General features: G+C 46.2%; 1 protein-coding gene across 1 annotated transcript; it reads right to left on the reverse strand.

Moving 5' to 3' along the window:
- Nucleotides 1-8225: 8225 nt before the first annotated feature.
- On the reverse strand, nucleotides 8226-19603 carry LOC306934238 (amphoterin-induced protein 3-like; the record flags this gene model as incomplete). Its single annotated transcript, XM_079516801.1, has 7 exons — nucleotides 8226-8353; nucleotides 9372-9535; nucleotides 10067-10323; nucleotides 14899-15205; nucleotides 17712-17903; nucleotides 18618-18919; nucleotides 19208-19603. The coding sequence occupies 7 exons, from the start codon at nucleotides 19601-19603 to the stop codon at nucleotides 8226-8228; spliced, it is 1746 nt and encodes a 581-aa protein (XP_079372927.1).
- Between the last annotated feature and the right edge of the window lie 1510 nt (nucleotides 19604-21113).

Genomic DNA, 21113 nt, shown 5'->3' on the forward strand with positions numbered 1-21113 from the left:
CAGTGTATTGAAACGGGGAAAATCAGGTGCAATCAGGCCTTTCAATAGACTGAGTAGACGTCTACCCGTCTACTCAGGTGCTCAGTAGGTTGATTCCTTCCGATTGTGTCGGTTGATCTGTGCAGTTTAATGCATCGCATGCAGCTACTGGAGCGGTGCCGTGTCGTTAGTCAGAAGGTTCCTTGTTCCGAAATTACTATCCCTATCTCTAATCCTAACCTAAACATAACCGCAAGCACGGGAGCAGTGCATCTCTAATCCTAACCTAAACATAACCGCAAGCACGGGAGCAGTGCATGTTCGATGTTACGGCTGCATTGAAAGGAATGATCACCTACTGAGCTCCAGTAGCTGCATGCGATGCATTAAAATGCACAGATCAACCGACACAATCGGAAGGAATCAACCTACTGAGCACCTGAGTAGACGGGTAGACGTCTACTCAGTCTATTGAAAGGCCTGATTGCACCTGATTTTCCCCGTTTCAATACACTGATCCCATTCGAAACGGGAGCACCGACTCATCATTCAACTCATCATCATTCAAATCATTCACAATATTATTTTGCCTTTTTTAAACTTTTGATACCAACACTTTTGTACTTTTACTCTAGGGTGAATGTTGAATTCCGGATTTGTTTTACTTAGTATTTCAACATTCCAGTGGTGACTTATACTCCACCACAGTGCACCACTGGTTCACTTTGTGTTTGTATATTTCCCCCAAATTGGTCAGCTGTTTCACACACCCTTCCATCAAAAAAGATTGTGACCCAGTACAACATGTGCTTGCTTTTGACTCCTCTATAGCAGACGCTCAAATCCCTGTTTGCTCTTTGTTTGCTCGACTAAATACCATAAGATTTCAGTCATATTTAGCACATATTGTTTGCTTGCTTGTTTGCAGTACAGATTATGTGCTTGCTTTTGGCACCTCTACTAGACAGGTGCAGTCTGCTATTTCCTAGATAAGCAGCACATTACATCTAATCGAGGCTGGGCATTGTTTGTTGTCACCAGATGAACGCGTCAGGTCTGTGAGAGATTATAAGTAAAAATGGACCACCTCGGGATGTGTTCCTGTTTTCTGACAGATAAGATGTTAAAAAAAATAATAATAATAAAAAAAACTTGTCCTGAATGAATTCCCAGACTTGAGGGCAGAACAAATTCTTTCTTTTCCTCTACATATTATTCATTCGACTGCCAAGTTCACGTTGGCAGATTAAAAGCTACACAGAATATATTTGTAGCTTCGTATAGCTGAAGTTTGAAACCAGCTCAAGTTTCTTTAGTTTTGTAGCTGTTGTAGCTTTTGTAGCAAGCGGATGTGTCTTGTCTCCTTTGTATCTTGATGTCGCTGGCTTCCATTGACAATGAATGGTAGACTGTATCTTTGTATCTTGATGTCGCTGGGCTTCCATTGACAATGAATGGTAGACTGTATCTTTGTATCTTCATGTCGCTGGCTTCTGCTGAAAAATGGTAGCCTGTGTATTTGCAGATGCCGTTGTGAACGCATAATGAGTCCAGTGACTAAATGTGACTACATTTGACTGAGGGACTGCTATTAGATTTTTTTGAATTTTCGTTTTTTCATGTCATATGAAAGCAGGGAATCGTATAGCTTCAAATGGACATATTGGTTGTTCAGTTTGACCCACCAGTTTTGGAGATATGGCTTATAGAGTAATTAATGTCTTGCAGAAAACAGCGAGTTGAGAAAACGGGCTTGAAAGGTATTCTGTGGTCTCTAACATTACACCTAGCTACATGTTTAAGCATTTATTTCATATTTACGATTTCAGCTCTGACACTTATTTCAGACATGCTCTAGTATGTGAAGAGTCTGTGCTATTATTTTGGAAAATCTCCTCTGGAATTTGCGCGATGGCAGGCTCTCAGTCAAATCTGGTCACAAATGGTCGTAGTGGATATACATTTCCCACACCTTATTTGCATTCATTGTTGGGTGAAAAAGTAAATCGTACATTAATTACAGTTATTTCAAACTATAGCAACAACCAACCATGAAATACATAGATGTTTATTGAGAACTTGGGGAATCGTATGACATTCAAAAGGACTTTAGACAGAGCTGTCAGAACATGTCAAAAACACATTTCAGAGGGCGCAGTCAACTGAAGATTGACCTTTGACACGTGCCTATCTCTACAACAGTGGTTCTCAAACTGTGACCCCCCCCCCCCCCCCACACGGTGGTCCAGGGTGGTCCTAGAATGATTTTTTGTACAGTGATGTAAATAGGTTTTCAATGTAATGAGTCCCGGGATGCAGGGATGGTCTTTTAGATAATTGACACATGGGGTGAAAAATGGGTTACAAAATCGTGAGTTAAAATGTAAAAAAAAAAAAAAAGGAAGACGCAAACAAATTGCATGTCGATTCTGCTAATTCCGCAACATTTATCTGTGGAACCGAGTCAACCGACATGTAATGTCTCAACTCCTACAATTCACCCTTTGTCAAGTCCCGCCCCTGGTTGTGCCCCTCTTCGCACCCATTGGTTGCTGTTTCGTGGTTGGTCAAAAATCCTGTCTCTCCATCCACTACCATTGAAATAATGTGTTTTTCAGTTGCTTCTTATTGATATTCTGTGCATTCAATTCTTATTATAAACTTGGTGTCAGTAAAAAGGAACATCACAGGTGCAGCATGGTGATATATATATATATATATGTTTGTTTTTAGTTCATCCAAAAAATATGTTTTAGCAAATTCAACATGAACAAGGCGGAACAAGGCAGAAACCAGCCTGCTGGTTGGTCACTCAGGGACCAATCAGAAGGCTGACAAAGGGTGAATTCCAAGTGCGGTCCAGTGAGACAGCCTTTACCCTAGCCTGGTTAATAAACCAGACCGAATCAGCCGTTGGCAAAAACAAATTTGCCTGCCAGCGGATTAGGGTCAGGCGAGGCTCAGTAGCACGCCTCTTTCCTACAACCGAGAACAGGTCGGGCCAATCGGGACACGGTATGCAATATGGGCGGGCTTTGGTACAGTGACGTTCAATGCTTGAGACTTTTGACTGACAGTAGCTCTGACCAATTGCGTCAAAGAGAAAATGTTTGAACCCGCCCCCCGGGAAATGAAATCCAAGTGGAGCCAGCCCAGACTAATATACCGCGACAGTGTTGTGTGATATTAGTCTGGCTTATTAGCCAGGCTACCTTTACCCCGCCGAGACCATAGAGTATATAAAAGGATAGAGACTGATCTGGTGCGAAGCTCCGTCCCCTCCGCTATTCATGTCAGTAGAAGTTGCTCAGTGGCGTTTTGAAGCACCCGGAAGGACCGTCTCAAAACGTCTACTTCCGCATTTGCCAACCAAATTTTGGTTGGCAAATGCGGAAGTGCAACCGAGCGCTCAATGTTAAAGCCCAGCTGCACGGGGTTTCCCGGTCATGAATCCACGGGTCCGCCTGTAGTCCCTCCTCTTACCACTAGGGCCCAGTGCTTCAATGAGTGCCTCACTGGCCCCTTGGCTGAGACGATGCCACGCAGAACGCACATGGGTGTTTTCAGCCCTCAGCTATATATCTGTCAGAAATACCAGGGGTTGGACCATGCATCCAGCCAGTGTTGTTTTTGGCAGCACATTTTGATTTTAGTTTTAGTCATCGTCTTTTGAAGGGTTTTCAAGTCTTAGTGACATTTTAGTCACCTGGAATGGTTCAGTGTTAGTCTAGGTTTAGTCGACTAAATATCATGAGATTTTAGTCGACTAAATCGACAGTTGATTTAGTCGACTAAAATGCATTTTGGCGGGCCTTGATGCCGTCGTAATGGCTGATTTGTCAGCATGCAACCAAGTGTAAAATGACTCATACTGGATCTCTTGTCCACTAGCCACTTCCTAACAGTTTTAGTCTAGTTTATATTTGTTTGACGAAATTGTCTGTCGCTGTCCATCTGCGATGGTGCTGAACCAGTCTGTGTGTCGCTGTCCATGTGTGGGTGGTGCTTAAATACAGTATATCGTTTTGTTCACAGTATTGAGTTTACTGTAAGTTTAACTTTTGGCTACGCTGCCAACAAAAGCCTATTGACGTAGTTAAATAGAATTGTTGCAATGCGATGCATTTGTAGTGACTTTGTAGTGACTTTGTGACTTTGTTCTGGCATTTGTAGTGACTTTGTCGCTGTCCATCTGTGGTGGTGCTGAACCAGTCTGTCTGTCGCTGTCCATGTGTGGTGGTGCTTAAATACAGTATATCGTTTTGTTCACAGTATTGAGTTTACTGTAAGTTTAACTTTTGGCTATGCTGCCAACAAAAGCCTATTGACGTAGTTAAATAGAATTGTTGCAATGCGATGCATTTGTAGTGACTTTGTGACTTTGTTCTGGCATTTGTAGTGACTTTGTCGTTGTCCATCTGTGGTGGTGTTGAACCAGTCTGTCTGTCGCTGTCCATGTGTCCAAAGTTTAACTTTTGGCTACGCTGCCAACAAAAGCCTATTGACGTAGTTAAATAGAATTGTTGCAATGCGATGCATTTGTAGTGACTTTGTTCTGGTCCGAAGGTACTGTATTGCAGCAGATGTTCCTGGCAGATGTAGCATGAGGGCTGATTCCACCCAACACCGAGCGGCACTCCCTTTCTGACTAATCAGTCCACCAGGCTCGTGCGCGGCACACAACTGACCTCATTTATTAACCCATTTAGACCTGAGGACGCATCTGTGTCATATTATAGCTTTTAACCCATTTTGGGCGGGAACCCCTTTTGGTGTTTTAACTAAGCATTATGTTATACTTTAGCTATTGAAAAATAGCAGATCTACAAGCTCATAGCGCGCCACTCGGTGGCGCGCTATGAACTTGTAGGTCTGCTATTTTTGGAAAATCGTAAAAATGCGGCACAAATCTTTGAATATTATATTCTTTCAGAGCGAATGTTTTTTTTTTATTTCGACGTCAGGCCTGAATGGGTTAAACGGCAGCTTAGAGCCTGATTTGTGTGCGTGCACGCCGTGTCTACGAGCTCATTGTGTGACGCGAAACCTGCCATTTTCTAAATCAGGCTTTATTTATAGTCCCATCGGTGAAGAGATTTGATTGATTGATTGAAAAATGTATTAACAGTTTGCAGAATTACAGTACATTTCAAGCACAAACTCAATACAAAGGCTGTTAACTGTGAGTGGACGACCCAATTAAGCATTACACTTGTTTCCAATAGGGTCCACAATGTTCAATTCATCAAAAACATTTAGAGACGTACAAATAGACACTTCTATATAGACAAAGGACAGAACAGGAATTCATCATAGGGGACGTTCGTATCCATTGTCTGTCCTGATGAAGGTCGAATAGACCGAAACGTTGAATGAAGAGCAACATTTTTGGCAAGTTTTCTGACAGTGTGCGGGACCCTTCTTTGTTTTTCAAAGATACCCTTTTAAGTATGCTTTATTGCCCTACGCACCTGTCAATAGAGCGTCGCAGTCCCGCCCCCCTACCCTGGACCAGGAAATTATTCTCCGTTCAGTATTTATTTAAAGACGTTTACGCCGCGGACAAAGCCAACTCGAGTCGTGACAAATCATGACAACAAACAAAAAAATGTGGGCCGAACAAACAATTAGAAAGAAGAAAAAAACGGAAGGTTACAACACTTTTTTTGTTGTTTTTCTTCTTTGTAATTATTTGTGGTTACATGTGTTTGGTCCGACGATTCATTGATCCGATACCCCTAACCCCTAACCTAACCATAACCGCAAGCACGGGAGCAGGCGCTAGTCCGAGGTGCGGACGCATGTCGAACCAATGCTCCGTCGGACCATAGTATGCCTCCCATTATTTGTTTGGTCCAAAATATTGTTTGTGTTGTCATGAGTTGTCACGACTCGAGTTGGCTTTGTCCGCGGCGTAACCGTCTTTAAATAAATACTTTAAGAAATGTCTATGGGAAAAATGCATTGAGATTCATTTCCTGGTCCATGGTAGGGGGCGGGACTGCGACGCTCTATAGCCTTGAGGTGTGCATCGGCCTTTTGCTAAAAAGTTCGTATCCATTTGCAATCCATTTAGAACATCATGTACATTTTCTACCACAGTCGAGTTCATGGATTCCACAACACCACGCCAGACTTCCCGGTCCTTCATCGCCATCCCCAGTTTACTGATGCATGCGTCCCTATAGCGATGACATCAGGGAACGACCGTTTTCTATACCTCTGGTCTGCTTTGAGGCAGGACTCCAGAGAAGAAGGGAAGATATATAACCTCATGATCAGCTCGGTAGCAGTGGCCGGCAAACTGTGTTCTTCTGGATCAGAAACTCTCATGTAGCATCAAAATAATTATGTTCAGCCACGAATATATACAACACCATAAACCGTGTACATTTGAAAATAAACAACAATCTACACTTGGCCGTTTTAAAAATGAGCTCGGGGAAGGAGAAAAAAATACATATTTTTAACAACACATCTTTTACGGGGGGGGGTCCTCCTTGGCACAGCATCCTTTCTGATGGGGGTCCACAGTCAGATTATATTATTTGGGGGGGCCCTTAACATATTGATACCAGCTCAGTGGCCTTGTGGTTAGAGTGTCCGCCCTGAGACTGGGAGGTCAGGGTTCAATCCCCGGCCGGGTCATACCAAAGACTCTAAAAATGGGACCCAGTGCCTCCCTGCTTGACACTCAGCATCAAGGGTTGGATTGGGGGTAAGTCCCTGCGACATACTAGCGTCATGTCCAGGGGGTGTACTTGTACATCAAGCTGCCTCACGCTACAGAAACAGGAGATAGGCTCCTGCCCTATGGGCCTCATGGCTCGGCAAGGCTACTTACTACTACTACTTACTAACATATTGATTGCCAGGTATAAAAGAATGAATTATTCCGCCACCGCAAGTGTGTTTTTTTTTTCCGTATTATTTTGTCGACACGTGTCCAGGATGTAAACCAAGGCTGTTTGGCGGGGCGGACGATGACAGGTGTTCAGTGTTGTTTTTGGCAGCACATTTCTATTTCAGTTTTAGTCATAGTCTCTTGAATAGTTTGCACATTTTAGTCACCCGACAATGTTTCAGTGTTAGTCTAGTTTTAGTCGACTAAATCTACAGGTGATTTAGTCGACTAAGATGTATTTTGGTGGGCCTTGATGCCGTCGTAAAGGCTGATTTTACACTTGTGTGAAAATAGCCGATCTGCAAGTTCGTAGCTTGTAGATCGGCTATTCTCAGCATGCAACCAAGTGTAAAATGACTTATACTGGATCTCTTTTGTCCACTAGTCCCTCCCTGATCTGGTTTTAATTTGTTGACAAAATCAACAGTAGATATTTAGTCACATAGTTTTAGTCATCAAGCCTTAGTTTTTAGGTAGGTTTCGTCGGTGAAAAAAGGGTTAGTCGACGGCCATCTTTCGTCATATAGTATATTAGTCGACGACAACAACACTGCGGGTGTTCACATCTCGACGTGTAGGGAGTCACGCTCAGCGGGGGGTGGGTCTCCCACTGGGTTAGAACACACTACTATACAGTGAACAACTAACAGGTGTTCATATCTCGACGATGGCGGCCGTGTAGGGAGTCACGGTCAGCGGGGGGCGGGTCTCCCACTCCCACTGGGTTAGAACACACTACTATACAGTGAACAACTAACAGGTGTTCATATCTCAACGATGGCGGCCGAGTAGGGAGTCACGGTCAGCGGGGGGCGGGTCTCCCACTGGGTTAGAACACACTACTACAGTGAACAACTAACAGGTGTTCATATCTCGACGATGGCGGCCGTGTAGGGAGTCACGGTCAGCGGGGGGGCGGGTCTCCCACTGGGTTAGAACACACTACAATACAGTGAACAACTAACAGGTGTTCATATCTCGACGATGGCGGCCGTGTAGGGAGTCACGCTCAGCGGGGGGCGGGTCTCCCACTCCCACTGGGTTAGAACACACTACTATACAGTGAACAACTAACAGGTGTTCATATCTCGACGATGGCGGCCGTGTAGGGAGTCACGGTCAGCGGGGGGCGGGTCTCCCACTCCCACTGGGTTAGAACACACTACTATACAGTGAACAACTAACAGGTGTTCATATCTCAACGATGGCGGCCGAGTAGGGAGTCACGGTCAGCGGGGGGGCGGGTCTCCCACTCCCACTGGGTTAGAACACACTACTATACAGTGAACAACTAACAGGTGTTCATATCTCAACGATGGCGTCCGTGTAGGGGGAGTCACGGTCAGCGGGGGGTGGGTGTGAAGGGAGTCATTGTCAGCGGGGGGTGGGTCTCCCACTCCCACTGGGACGGCGACGGCATCGGACGGTGGTCCGCGGCGGTGGTCTTCACCAGGCGTCCGTTCTGTAGGCCTGTCACGGATATACACACACATTTTGTCAGTTGACAATTAATTGTCACACAGATGATTTCGTTTAATGATTTTAATTTGCGTTTTCTTGGAAACATTACAATTAGTTAGTTGTTCTGTTTGGCCTTTTAGGTTTTGGTAATCACAAATTGCACAGGAGCAGATATGACACATGACTTAAATGTATACAAAGAAATCACTGACGCATTTAAAAAATATATATTTTTGCTTTCCAAATTATTTTACAAAATAGCGTAAATAGTTGCTCTACGAGCTTACAACACATCACAACATGACGTATCCCGATCCCATCACGTGATCGGAAATTGGGGCCGATCACGTCATTTTCAAATGATCGGATTGGGAGCCAAAAAGGTTGATCGGGGACATCCCTAGTATCAATATTATATCCATATCATGATATTAGACTGGATATCGTCTGTGATTTTGGATATTGTGCTATTTTGAAGTGTTATATATATAAAAATATAAATCGGGAAAATTCGGTATCGGCAGATACTCAAAATCCAATGATCGGAATTGGATCGGGAGCCAAAACAAAACAAAACGTGATTGGGACATCCCTAGTTGTAAGCTTGTAGATCTGCTATCGTTTTGAAAAAAAAAAAAATTTGAAAAATGTACGGACATTTATCAACGAGGAAACGATAATTTGACGATCATGCAATATAAAAAAAAAAACCTATTGCGATTATCTCAAATAATTGCGATTATTAGGAGGATATTATCCCATTCTGGACGGGAACCCCTTTTGGTGTTTTAACTAAGCATTATGTTATACTTTAGCTATTGAAAAATAGCAGATCTACAAGCTCATAGCGCGCCACCGAGTGGCGCGCTACGAGCTTGTAGGTCTGCTATTTTTGAAAAATCGTAAAAATGCGGCACAAATCTTTGAATATATATTCTTTCAGAAGACTTATTTTTTTTAATTTCGACGTCAGGCCTAAATGGGTTATGTAATTAATTGCGACATCATCGGGCGACCCCCTGCCTACCGTTATGTATGTCGGCATCGATGAACGCCACGTGGTGTCGACCCAAACCCAAACCCTCGGGCGAGGAGGGCGGTTTGATCCTGGTGGCGGAGATGGAGGAGGGCGCTGAGAACACGGAGTAGAGGGAGCTGGGTTCGTAGCCCACCATGGGAGGGGGTCTGACCCTGGTGGAGAACAAAGGTTATTATAGTTAACCCATTTTGACCTGAGATCAGATTCTAAAAATGTCTTCTACATCCTGACAGTTTTCTGAAAAAGCTATGTTTTTCTATGTCAGTCGTTCTCAAACACTTTCATGTCACTTTTCACGATTCTTCAAAAATAGCAGACCTACAAGCTCGTAGCGCGCCACTCGGTGGCACGCTACGAGCTTGTAGATCTGCTATTTTTCAATAGCTAAAGCATTACATAATGCTAACACCAAAAGGGGTTCCCGCCCAAAATGGGTTTTAAAGCCCTTTTTGCAATAGAATATAATTATGTTAACTAGTCAACTAGTACCAACGAGGTCAGCTAGTGGATTTACTAGTCGACTATTCAACTAGTCAATAGTTGAATAGTCGACTAGTTGCTTAAAGCCCTAGAGTGGACCTGCATTCTTTTCAAAAAAAGGCTGCGAGGCAAAAAAAGGCCGCGAGGCAGCTCCCCGCGGTCCTTTTCGAAACAGCCTACACAACAAAGCCCGCAACACTCACCTCGTGGAGAACTGTTGGGAGAACACGGGGCACAGGGAGTTGGGCTCGTAGCCCACCAGCACGGTGCTGGTGGGGGGGGATTGTTTTCCCCCTCCTCCCCCTCCCCCTCCCCCCCCGGGGGGCTTGCAGCAGCGGCAACGGCAGGGCGTGAGGTAGAGGTAGACCAGGATGAGGACCATGGCGACGGCGCAGCCCAGCAGCGTGGTGTAGCCCTCGCTGAAGGGCTCGGCGGCCGGACGCGTCACCGTCACGTTCACCTTCATCATGCCCAAAAACGACACGGAGAAAACCATGCACGGACACGGACCATGTCATATACCTTAACAGTTGGAGGCCATCGATATTGTCCTTTTCTTTTTGCTGAGGTTTGCGTGATCTGCGCAAAAGGACAGTTAAGCCATTTTGGGGCGGGAACCCCTTTTGGTGTTTTAAACATTATGTTATAATTTAGCTATTGAAAAATAGCAGATCTACAAGCTCATAGCGCGCCACCGAGTGGCGCGCTACGAGCTTGTAGGTCTGCTATTTTTGAAAAATCGTGAAAATATTTATTTCAGAAAACTGGAGGATTTAGAAGGATTTTTTTAAATTTTGAGGTCAGGCCTGAATGGGTCAAATGATAAGGAACGATATCGGTGGCACCCAACTGTAACAGTTATACTGCAGTGGTTCCAGTGTTGATTTCGTCGACTAAAACTAAAGGGTCTTTGCAAACGTGAAGCGAGGAACGCAGGCGTCGTTGCCTGGATCAACGACAGGTCTCCTCCAGGTCTGTTGAAGAGGGGCACGACAACACAAGGGTAAAAAAAAAAGCACACCCGTGTGAACTGAGTGGTGTAAGGTCTTATATAGTCTGATCAGCTGTGGTCTGACGTAATGTCTGACGTAATTAAATCACACCCGTGTGAACTGAGTGACCATAGCAACCGTGCTAATTTTTTGCGCACAGACAGACAGACAGACAGACAGACAGACAGACTAACAAAGCCAGTTGTAGGAGTGGTTTGCACCACTCAAAAAACGAAACAGAATCCAGGTCTGGTGAGTCGCGGGCGTGTGCACGTAACGAGCACGCGCGCAACAAATTCACGGGGCCACGCTCACGTAAATACGCTTGCGTTGTCGCACCGCGACTTCTCCGCGCAGGTCTCATTGAAGATGAACTATAGGCGCGTTATGTCGCTTCACGTTTGAAAGTGTCACGGTTCGAGTCAAGACAGTGAATGAGGACCCAAGTGCAAGATGAGAGGCAGCGACAGCTCAGTTCAAATGAAGGTTTTTATTTCACCAAACCAGAGGAGTAGGCATTCATCAGTGTCCAGGTACAGGCAAAGGTCAAAACACGGGTAGGCAGTCAGAAGTGAACACAGAACAAGGAGTACAAAGGGAAACACTAAACTGGGAAAACTAGGGGATCTGAAATACAGGGCAAACGAGGAGTCAAGGAACAAGGTACTAACAAATACTCACAGTGACAATAAATAACGAACCAACGGAGAACTGAAAACACAAGGGTAAATAAATAGACAAGGACTAACTAGACACAGGTGAACACAACAGACAAATCAACACAGGGATTGGCTGGGAGACTAACATGACACAGGAGGAGAACACTACACTAATCACAGGGTTAGACAAGGCAGGTAAACATGGGCAACACAGGAAACCAAGAGACACTAGATACTACAAAATAAAAGGTAAAAGTACACAAAAGTAAAACCCAAAACAAGGAACATAGGGAAACACATGAGGGTGACAGAACAGGTCACGGGTCATGACAGAAAGGCCCTTAAGACGAAAGACGAAGACTGCCTTTTTCCACTGACGAAAACTAAATGGAAACTAAATGAAGACCAAGCTATGATGACTAAAACTAAGACTAAAATGTATTGACAATTTCGTGACAAAACTAGACTAAAATGTTATGAAGGGACAAGTGGAGATCCAGTATAAGTAATTTTACACTTGGTTGCATGCTGAAAATAGCCGATCTACAAGCTCACACCTTGTAGATCGTCTATTTTCAGCAAATGTAAAAACAGTCATTACGACGGCATCAACACCCGCCAAAATGCATTTTAGTCGACTAAATCAACTATAGATTTAGTCGACTAAAATCTTATGATATGTAGTCGACTAAAACTAGACTAACACTAAATGAAAACTATTCAAGAGACTATGACTAAAACTAAAATCAAAATGCGTTGCCAAAAACAACACTGAGTGGTTCCAAAACTTTTTCAAGTCATGGACCCCCAGATTGACACTAATTAGCCCCCATTTGAAGAGATAATATCAGGGACCCCCATTAAGAGAAGATTTTTACGACTCTAGCAGTGATTCTCAACCCGTTTAATTCCAAGGACCCCCATTTAATGGCATTTCTATCTCTGAGACCCCCCAATTTATATTGTACAATCAATGTTAAAGATGGAGTGCCGAGATTTTTTTCCACCCTTAAACATGATCATCAGGTGTTATTGTTATATAAGGAGGTATCATTTTTTCAAAAAAGTGTACAGTATTTGTTAAAATGATGGTTTTATGTGGACACACCCACCAGTTCATTAGGCATGCGTCAGTTTAACTTTAGCACCACCCACCTAATCCAGTCCCTCCGCCTCCTCCTTTAGGACCACCCACTTGTCCTAGTCCCTCCCCCTCCTTATAAAAGGAGGGGGAATATGCCGTTCATGAATATGAACGGCATATTCCCGTTCCTTCTGACTGCATTGAGTTTCAGCAAAAGTCGCCAGATTTAAAGAAACAAGCGGCCAGGTCCACGCAAATAAGTCACAGAAATTGCCTTGAATATTTATGAAAACGTTTCAACAACACCAATCCTTTTAACAACATATTAATCTGAGGGTCCTTCACATGAACCATTGGTCAAGTCAACCACATCTCCCCTGCAAGTTACTTATATGAAAAAAAGCCCAAGTCGCTTGTAATAGCCAGACATGGCAACATGACTTCCAGCGCGACACAACAGATACTTCTAATTCTTGACTTTACAGCCTTGTATAAGTATTAGGACCTACATATTGACTACAACAGCCAACAAGAATGCACACTGTGACATTACACTCTGTATCAAAGCCTGACCACTGTGATTATAAAAGAAACAACCTACTCCTTGAGAACAACAAGAGCAACTATAGCAGAGCAGGTAGGCTATAAGGCTGGTTTGTTGTGGTTTCCTTGATTAATCCTGCGGACCCGACGTGAACATTTACTTGCTTCCAATCAAACCAAAAACAGTCTGCTCTGCTGTGAACTGGTAATGTGTGAAATGACTGTTTGAAAACCTGCCACACAGTTAGGCACAGAGCAGCAAACTGGCTGTGCCGTTCAGTTCACACGTGTGTATGTGGCAGGCAGCTCCGCCCACAGAGGTTGTCGTATTTAAAACAATATATAGAGGGGGAGGTGCGTGTGCGCGTGCAATAGTAATACGTCACACTATCAGTGTTTATACCATTGGCCCGTTTGACTGTCAAGGGTTCAGCCTCCAGGAAGAAACCCTAAATACAAAGTTATTACACCATTCCACATAAAAACGACTCCAGAGTGTCTAATGAAGTACTGTCACCTCATAGACACATGCAAAACGGGAAAAATACAAAAATGGTGGCACTCCATCTTTAATTTAACTCTGAGAGTGTACAAATGGAACCATGGGGACCCACTGTAACTCCCTCAAGGACCCCTAGGGGTCCCCGGACCCCACTTTGGGAACCACTGGTATACTGGCCTCGGACACCTCGTGCATTTTCTTCTCAAAATAAAAGGAAAAGCCTGGGCGAGAGCCATAGACACACAGCACCCTGGCCAAGACCTACGCTGAAAAGACTATCAGCGGAAGTGGCGGAAGTGTTGCGTGTAAGATAACTACGTCACGCGGTGCGGCTGTGTTTACTAGTCCCCACCCAATGATCATTTCAGCGGGAATACATTTTCGGGAACACAACGCTGCGATTGGTCAAAAAACGTTAACTTCCGGGGGGGGGGTTACACGGCGGAAGTCCTGCCTTAGATAGCTTATTTGTCCTAGGTTGTGACCAGGCTCTTCTTTTTCGCAGTTAAGTGAGCCTGGGACCGAGGCTACACACAGTGAGGGAGAGAGAGAGAGGCCTGGGCGAGAGCCATATAGACACACAGTGAGAGAGAGAGGCCTGGGCAAGATAGCGGTAACGCATCTCTCTATCTCTCTCTCTGCTGATTACTGATGCTCTGCAGCTGTATTCAATTGACACACACACACACACACACACACACACACACACACACACACACACACACACACACACACACACACACACACACACACACACACACACACACACACACACACACACAGGCTGCACCTACTGTATACCAGGAGTCATAGAGTAAGACAGAGTTACGACAACTCTGTTCACTTCATGCATGGGGCCAGTCCAATGGTGGCTCTTCTGAGGCATTGGAATGCATTGGAGTCTATGGGCTTGTGCGAGTTACATGAACCACGTGACCGTTTTCTGCCCCCTCAATGTCGTAACTCTGTCTATACTCTAAAGCCGCTCTGTCTATATGCCTTGCTCAGCGTTTCAAACTAGCAACTAGTTTGAAACTAAATTTTAGTCGACCTAATCAACTGTAGATTTAGTCGACTAAAATCTTATGATATTTAGTCGACGGAAACTAGACAAACACTAAAACAATCCAAGGTGACTAAAATGTGACTGAAACTAAATGAAAACTATTGAAGAGACCATGACTAAAACTAAAATCTAAATTTGATGCCAAAAACAACACTGCGGGCACCGCTCTAGTAAATAAAGTACCGTTACCTCGCGGGTGGCGTTCCTGGCCGAGTCCAGCGCGGAGGAGGCCGTGCACACGTACAGCCCCGAGTCGTTGAGCGTGGCCGCCGGCACCTCCAGGGTGCCATTGGCGAACAGGCTCATCGCGGCGGCGGCGGCGGCGGCTTCGTGGTGGTGGTCGCTGCTGTCGTTGAGGCTCCCCGCGGTGACGTAGCCCTGGCCGGGCGTCTGCCACGCGTACCAGAGGTCGGAGGTCGAGGTCACGCTGCCGCCGCCCACGCTCAGCGACGTCTGGCAGTCCAGCTGTACGCGCTCGCCCTCAAACACCCACAGGCTGTAGAGGAGGAGGAGGGGGAGGAGGGGGAGGAGGAGGAGGGGGTGGAGGAGGAGGAGGGGGAGGGGGAGGAGGGGGAGGAGGAGGAGGGGGAGGAGGAGGGGGTGGAGGAGGAGGAGGAGGAGGAGGAGGGGGTGGAGGAGGAGGAGGGGGAGGAGGAGGAGGGGGTGGAGGAGGAGGAGGGGGAGGAGGAGGAGGAGGGGGAGGAGGGGGAGGAGGAGGAGGGGGTGGAGGAGGAGGAGGAGGAGGAGGAGGAGGGGGAGGAGGGGGAGGAGGAGGAGGGGGTGGAGGAGGAGGAGGAGGAGGAGGAGGGGGAGGAGGAGGAGGAGGAGGAGGAGGGGGAGGAGGAGGAGGAGGAGGGGGTGGAGGAGGAGGAGGGGGAGGAGTAGGAGGAGGAGGAGGAGGAGGGGGAGGAGGAGGAGGAGGAGGGGGAGGAGGGGGAGGAGGAGGAGGGGGTGGAGGAGGAGGAGGGGGAGGAGGAGGGGGTGGAGGAGGAGGAGGAGGAGGAGGGGGAGGAGGAGGAGGGGGTGGAGGAGGAGGAGGAGGAGGGGGTGGAGGAGGAGGAGGAGGAGGGGGAGGAGGGGGAGGAGGAGGAGGGGGTGGAGGAGGAGGAGGGGGAGGAGGGGGAGGAGGAGGAGGAGGGGGAAGGGGAACAAGTTGTTTTAGTAAGCGGAAAGTAACAAAATAACTAACCAAAACTACATTTTTAACGGATCTAAGTAAAAACTACAATAACTAGAACTGCACTCTGTCGAGTGCCTACTTGCTTGTTGCACACAAGTAGGGCGCAAGCAGAGCTTGCAAGTACTGTCGACCACTACAAACTGTCAAATCTCAGCTTCTCTTATATATCGATCAGTGTCGGGTGGATTACAGGAAATGCCTCTATGTATATGTATATGTAATTTGTAAGTTGATTAGCGGTATACTGTGGTTACTTTTGATGCGTATGCACCGTCCCAGCATATGACGTCAGGGTATAACTGGTATAGCTAGCTCTCAATGATGACTAGCTCTCAATGATGACATAATAAAGATGTGGATTAAAGGACCCAATGCCTTCGATGGTGACGTATATCTCGATCAATGTCGGGTGGATTACAGGAAATGCCTCTATGTATATGTGTAAGTTGATTAGTGGTATACTGTGGTTACTTTTGATGCGTATGCACCGTCCCAGCATATGATGTCAGGGTATAACTGGCGTCATATGCTAGTTCTCAATGATGACTAGCTCTCAATGATGACGTAATAAAGATGTGGATTAAAGGTCCCAATGCCAGAGTGTAATTGGTTTTCGATGGTGACGTAATGACGATATGTTTTAGTGTCGGGAGGATTAGATGTAATGCTCCTATGTATACATGTATTCTGGCACCACTGCCGTATCAGACACAAGTAGTCATTACGTCATTTGCTGGGACGGTGCATACGCATCGTCCTGCGAAACTAGTACTAGCGCGCTCTGCTTGCGCAAGTAATAATTGCATCTGTGCGAACTGAGCGGGTGTGTGTGTGTGTGTGTGTGTGTGTGTGTGTGTGTGTGTGTGTGTGTGTGTGTGTGTGTGTGTGTGTGTGTGTGTGTGTGTGTGTGTGTGTGTGTGAGAGAGAGAGATGCTGCTCAATGGCTATGATCCAGGCTTTGATGAGGTCAGTGTCGTGATCTTCATATATGGAGACGGTCATATATGGTCGCATGACGTGTCACGAGGCGTCATGGACTGACGACCATATATGGTCGCATGACGTGTCACGAGGCGTGACGGACTGACGACCATATATGGTCGCATGCTGTGTCACGAGGCGTCATGGACTGACGACCATATATGGTCGCATGACGTGTCACGAGGCGTGACGGACTGACGACCATATATGGTCGCATGACGTGTCACAAGGCGTGACGGACTGACGACCATATATGGTCACCTGACGTGTCACGAGGCGTCATGGACTGACGCCTGACACCTGTGGTCCCTCCCAGGTGTTGCAGCTTTTCATATTAACGTGCAACCTACAGTCGCAATCAAAACAAACTAAAACTTGAAAGAACTGTCAAAGTTTTAGTCATAGTCTCTTGAATAGTTTTCTTTTAGTTTTAGTCACATTTTAGTCACCTCGAATGTTTTAGTGTTAGTCTAGTTTTAGTCGACTAAATCTACAGTTCATTTAGTCGACTAAAATGTATTTTGGCGGGCCTTGATGCCGTCGCAATGACAGATTTTACACTTGCTGAAAATAGCCGATCTACAAGCTCACAACGCGTCACAGCGCGACGCGTTGCGAGCTTGTAGATCGGCTATTTTCAGCATGCAACCACGTGTAAAATGACTCATACTGCATCTCTTGTCCACTAGTAGTCCCCTTCCTAGCATTTTAGTCTAGTTTTTAGCTGTTGACGAAATTGTCATCGTAGCTTAGTTTCAATTGAGTTTTCGTCAGTGTAAAAAAGGGTAGTCAACGAGCATTTTCCGTCTTCGTTTTAGTCTACGAAATCAACGACTGTAACCTTGAGACGGTGACGGGCAGCGCCACGGCGGCGGCGGTGATTCTCCCCGCGCTGCAGTTCCTGAAGAAGAACCGCGGGTGCCGGAGGAAGCGTACGGCGGTGGCGTGCGGCTCCCCATAGACGGTGCAGGTGTACTGGTCCCCGAAGTCCCGCAGAGACTGGAAACCCCGCGCCTCCCAGTGCCAGAACACGCTGTGCAATTTAAAAGGTTTCATGACATTAATTTTCATTTATTTATTTTTCTTTTAGGTTTTATGACCTCAATTACATCCCAAAAATCGTGAACTTTGAACATTCAGTTGATTTTCTGTGGTCTGGAGCTTTCTCTGGGGGTTTGGAAGCCTTTTGAGCTGCAATGAAAACAGGCAAAACAGGCACCTGTTTGAGCCAGAAAACCCCACACCACAGAAAATCTACTGAATGTTAAAAGTTCAGTTTTTTCAGGTGCAATTGAGCTCAGAAAACCTAAAAAAATTAAGAACATTTACAAAACAATTTCCCTTGAAACACATTTACAACATAGGGGCATTTAGCAGAACGCTCTTAACCCATTTAGACCTGAGGTCGATTAAAAAGAAGGCTTCTAATCCTAACAGTTTTGTGAAAAACCTAGGTTTCTATGTCAGTGGTGCTCAACCTTTTTCATGTCAAGGACACCCACAATTATCTGTAATTGGCCGCAGACCCCCATCTGAAAATATGTGGTTCCAGGGATGAAACTTTCATTCCAAAGACTATACTATAGGACTAGACTACCGTAAAATAGAAATTTGCTGCCAAACAAAACAAACACCGGTACCTGTACTGTACATGTGGCAGTCGCAGCTAGGCCAGCAGAGAGTTGTTGTGCAGGTGCAGGCCCCTCTGCACCAGGCATAATATTAATAATAATAATAACACCGGTACCTGTACATGTGGCAGTCGCAGGCAAGCAGAGAGTTGTTGTGCAGGTGCAGGCCCCTCTGCACCAGGCCCGGCAGAGCCTTCACATCGTCCCAGGGCAGCGCGGGTCCCAGCCGGTTGGACGACAGGTCCAGCGTGGACAGGAACGGGTGGCTGTGGTCGCGGACGGAGAAGAAGGGGAAGTGCGCGAGGTGGTTGAGGCTGAAGTAGGCCTTCCTCAGGCTGCCGAGGCCGCTCAGCGCACCCCCCTCCACCTGGGAGAGGCGGTTGTTGAACAGGAGCAGCTCTTCTAACCGCCACAGGCCCTGTCACAGGGTGAAAGTAGGCAAAAACGGGCATTTATGCCAAATGCATTTTCCCAGTTAATTGCCTGATTGCTGGATGTCATTGGACCTCTGTGGACATTTACCGGAAACACAATAGAACATAGTAGTAACCAAAAGCCCTCAAATATGATGGACTAATATGATTAACAATTTACTGTGATTATTGTAAGCTCACAATATCACACAAAAATACATTTCATTTTCAATTAATTCTTAACGACAAAGAATCGATAGATGAATAATAATTATTGTTAACGTCCCTAATACCTGGAAGTAGTGCGTCTCCACGGTGCGTAGCTGGTTGGAGGACAGGTCCAGGTGTCGGAGCGTGGCCGACACGTTGCCAAAGACCCCCGGGGCCAGGCTGGCCAGCTGGTTGTGGGCCAGGCGCAGGGCCTCCAGGCGGGGCACGCCCGCAATGGCGCCGGGCGCCAGCCACGCCAGCTGGTTGTAGCCGAGGTCCAGGGTGACGCAGGAGGCGGGCAGCCCCTCCAGGGGCGGGCGGGTCAGCCCCACGGAGCCGCAGCTCACAGTGTCGGAGGTGCACAGGCAGACGGACGGGCAGGACGACCCCGACGAGATGCGCAGGAGGAGCAGGAGGAGGAAGGAACGGAGCAGTAGAGCCAGAACCACGGGACCTCCTTGATACCTTCCAGAGGGCATTTTGGGTATATTCTTTTGCACTTTGGGTTCCTTTAAAAAGGAACCAAGGATCAGATGGAGGGATTATATCGCCAAACTGGCCTTTAAACGCCTCGGGATCCCCCAGGAGGAAGTTAATATTGCTCTGGAGAGTGGAAGTCTGGAGGTCTCTGCTGGAGCTGTTGCCCCCCGCGACCCGACTACGGATAAGCGGTTGAAGATGGATGGATGGATGGGGTACCTTAAAAAGATTCCGTATCTTTCCGGTACATTCCCGACTAACGTCTCTTCCGCGTGTGGTTAGGGTTAGGGGACGGCGTTAGCATTGAGCGCGTCAGAATGGCAGTGCGTTGGAATAACTGGCTTCGGAATGCCGGTGGCGTAAACGAGAATCAAACGAGGAGTAAACACACACACAAAAAAAGGAAGAAAAAAAATAAATATGAATATGATATTCTTGGCTTAATTAATAATTAGTGCTCTGTTCTTTGTGATCGGCACATGCTCTGTGTCGGCCTATCCGTCGGTCGGTCAATGAAAGTCCTCTTGCGAACAAACACGAGCAGATTTGTTGAGGAAGATAACATATTATCCAACCTCTAAATCCCTCGGTCTAATCCTCTTAACCCTGAAATCATTTAATTTCACATCATTTAATTCACCAAAAATAAATAAATTAGGGTTCAAAAAAGCTAAGCCAGTTGGACATAGTTTTAGTGCAGAGTAGTCACATGGGTGCATTTCTCACTCACTTAATCTTCTGCCAGGGAGCAAAAAGCACATACAAAATACAACTACATCTTGAGAACTCGATGTGATGCTGTTCAAAAGGAGAACATTATATACTTCACCATAATATAAGATGATCTTTCTTCTACGTCAAAACATACAGCTAAGACGTTACCAGTAGATTACAGACGATTCATACAAATAAAATCCTGGAATTGGCGTGAGGAAGGGAGGAAAGGAGGGAGGGAAAATGCACGCCAGCACATCCCGGACAGGTAGATATGATGTATTCGTTAACCCTCCGATCTCATTCCACAGAGTCCAGAGTGAACGACGTCAGAGCAGCGTGCGTGCAGTCCTCCTCCCACTTTGACTCGGCTCGTTGATTCCGTTCAAAGTTGTCGTTCCGCTCGGCTGTCAAACTCAAACATCTGGACGTCTGATTCTTCTCGTCTGCGTGTCGACAGATCCTCCTCCTCCGCCGCCTCTGAGGCATTCCAGGGACATCGCACAGCCTCTCCTTTAGCCTGTGTGTATAGAGCGCCGAAGTCCTGACGTCACTCGCTCATCCTGGTTCTCGGAAGTAATTTCTCTATGGAGAATAACATGGGGTCATCTTAGAATCGTTTCATTTAAGCATTGTGGTCCAAAAATAAACAAGCTGTCTCTGCGTTATTATCATGGAGGTGTCTCTGTATCGTTTACGACAGTCAGTCACTCATATATGATACAGTCTGTCTCTAGCGAAAATGTAACTAATTCTGCAGCAGTAACAATAGCGTTTTCTCTCAGTCAGTTGATT

This window comes from Electrona antarctica, assembly GCF_951216825.1.
Source record: "Electrona antarctica genome assembly, chromosome: 2".
Taxonomy (NCBI): Eukaryota; Metazoa; Chordata; class Actinopteri; order Myctophiformes; family Myctophidae; genus Electrona; species Electrona antarctica.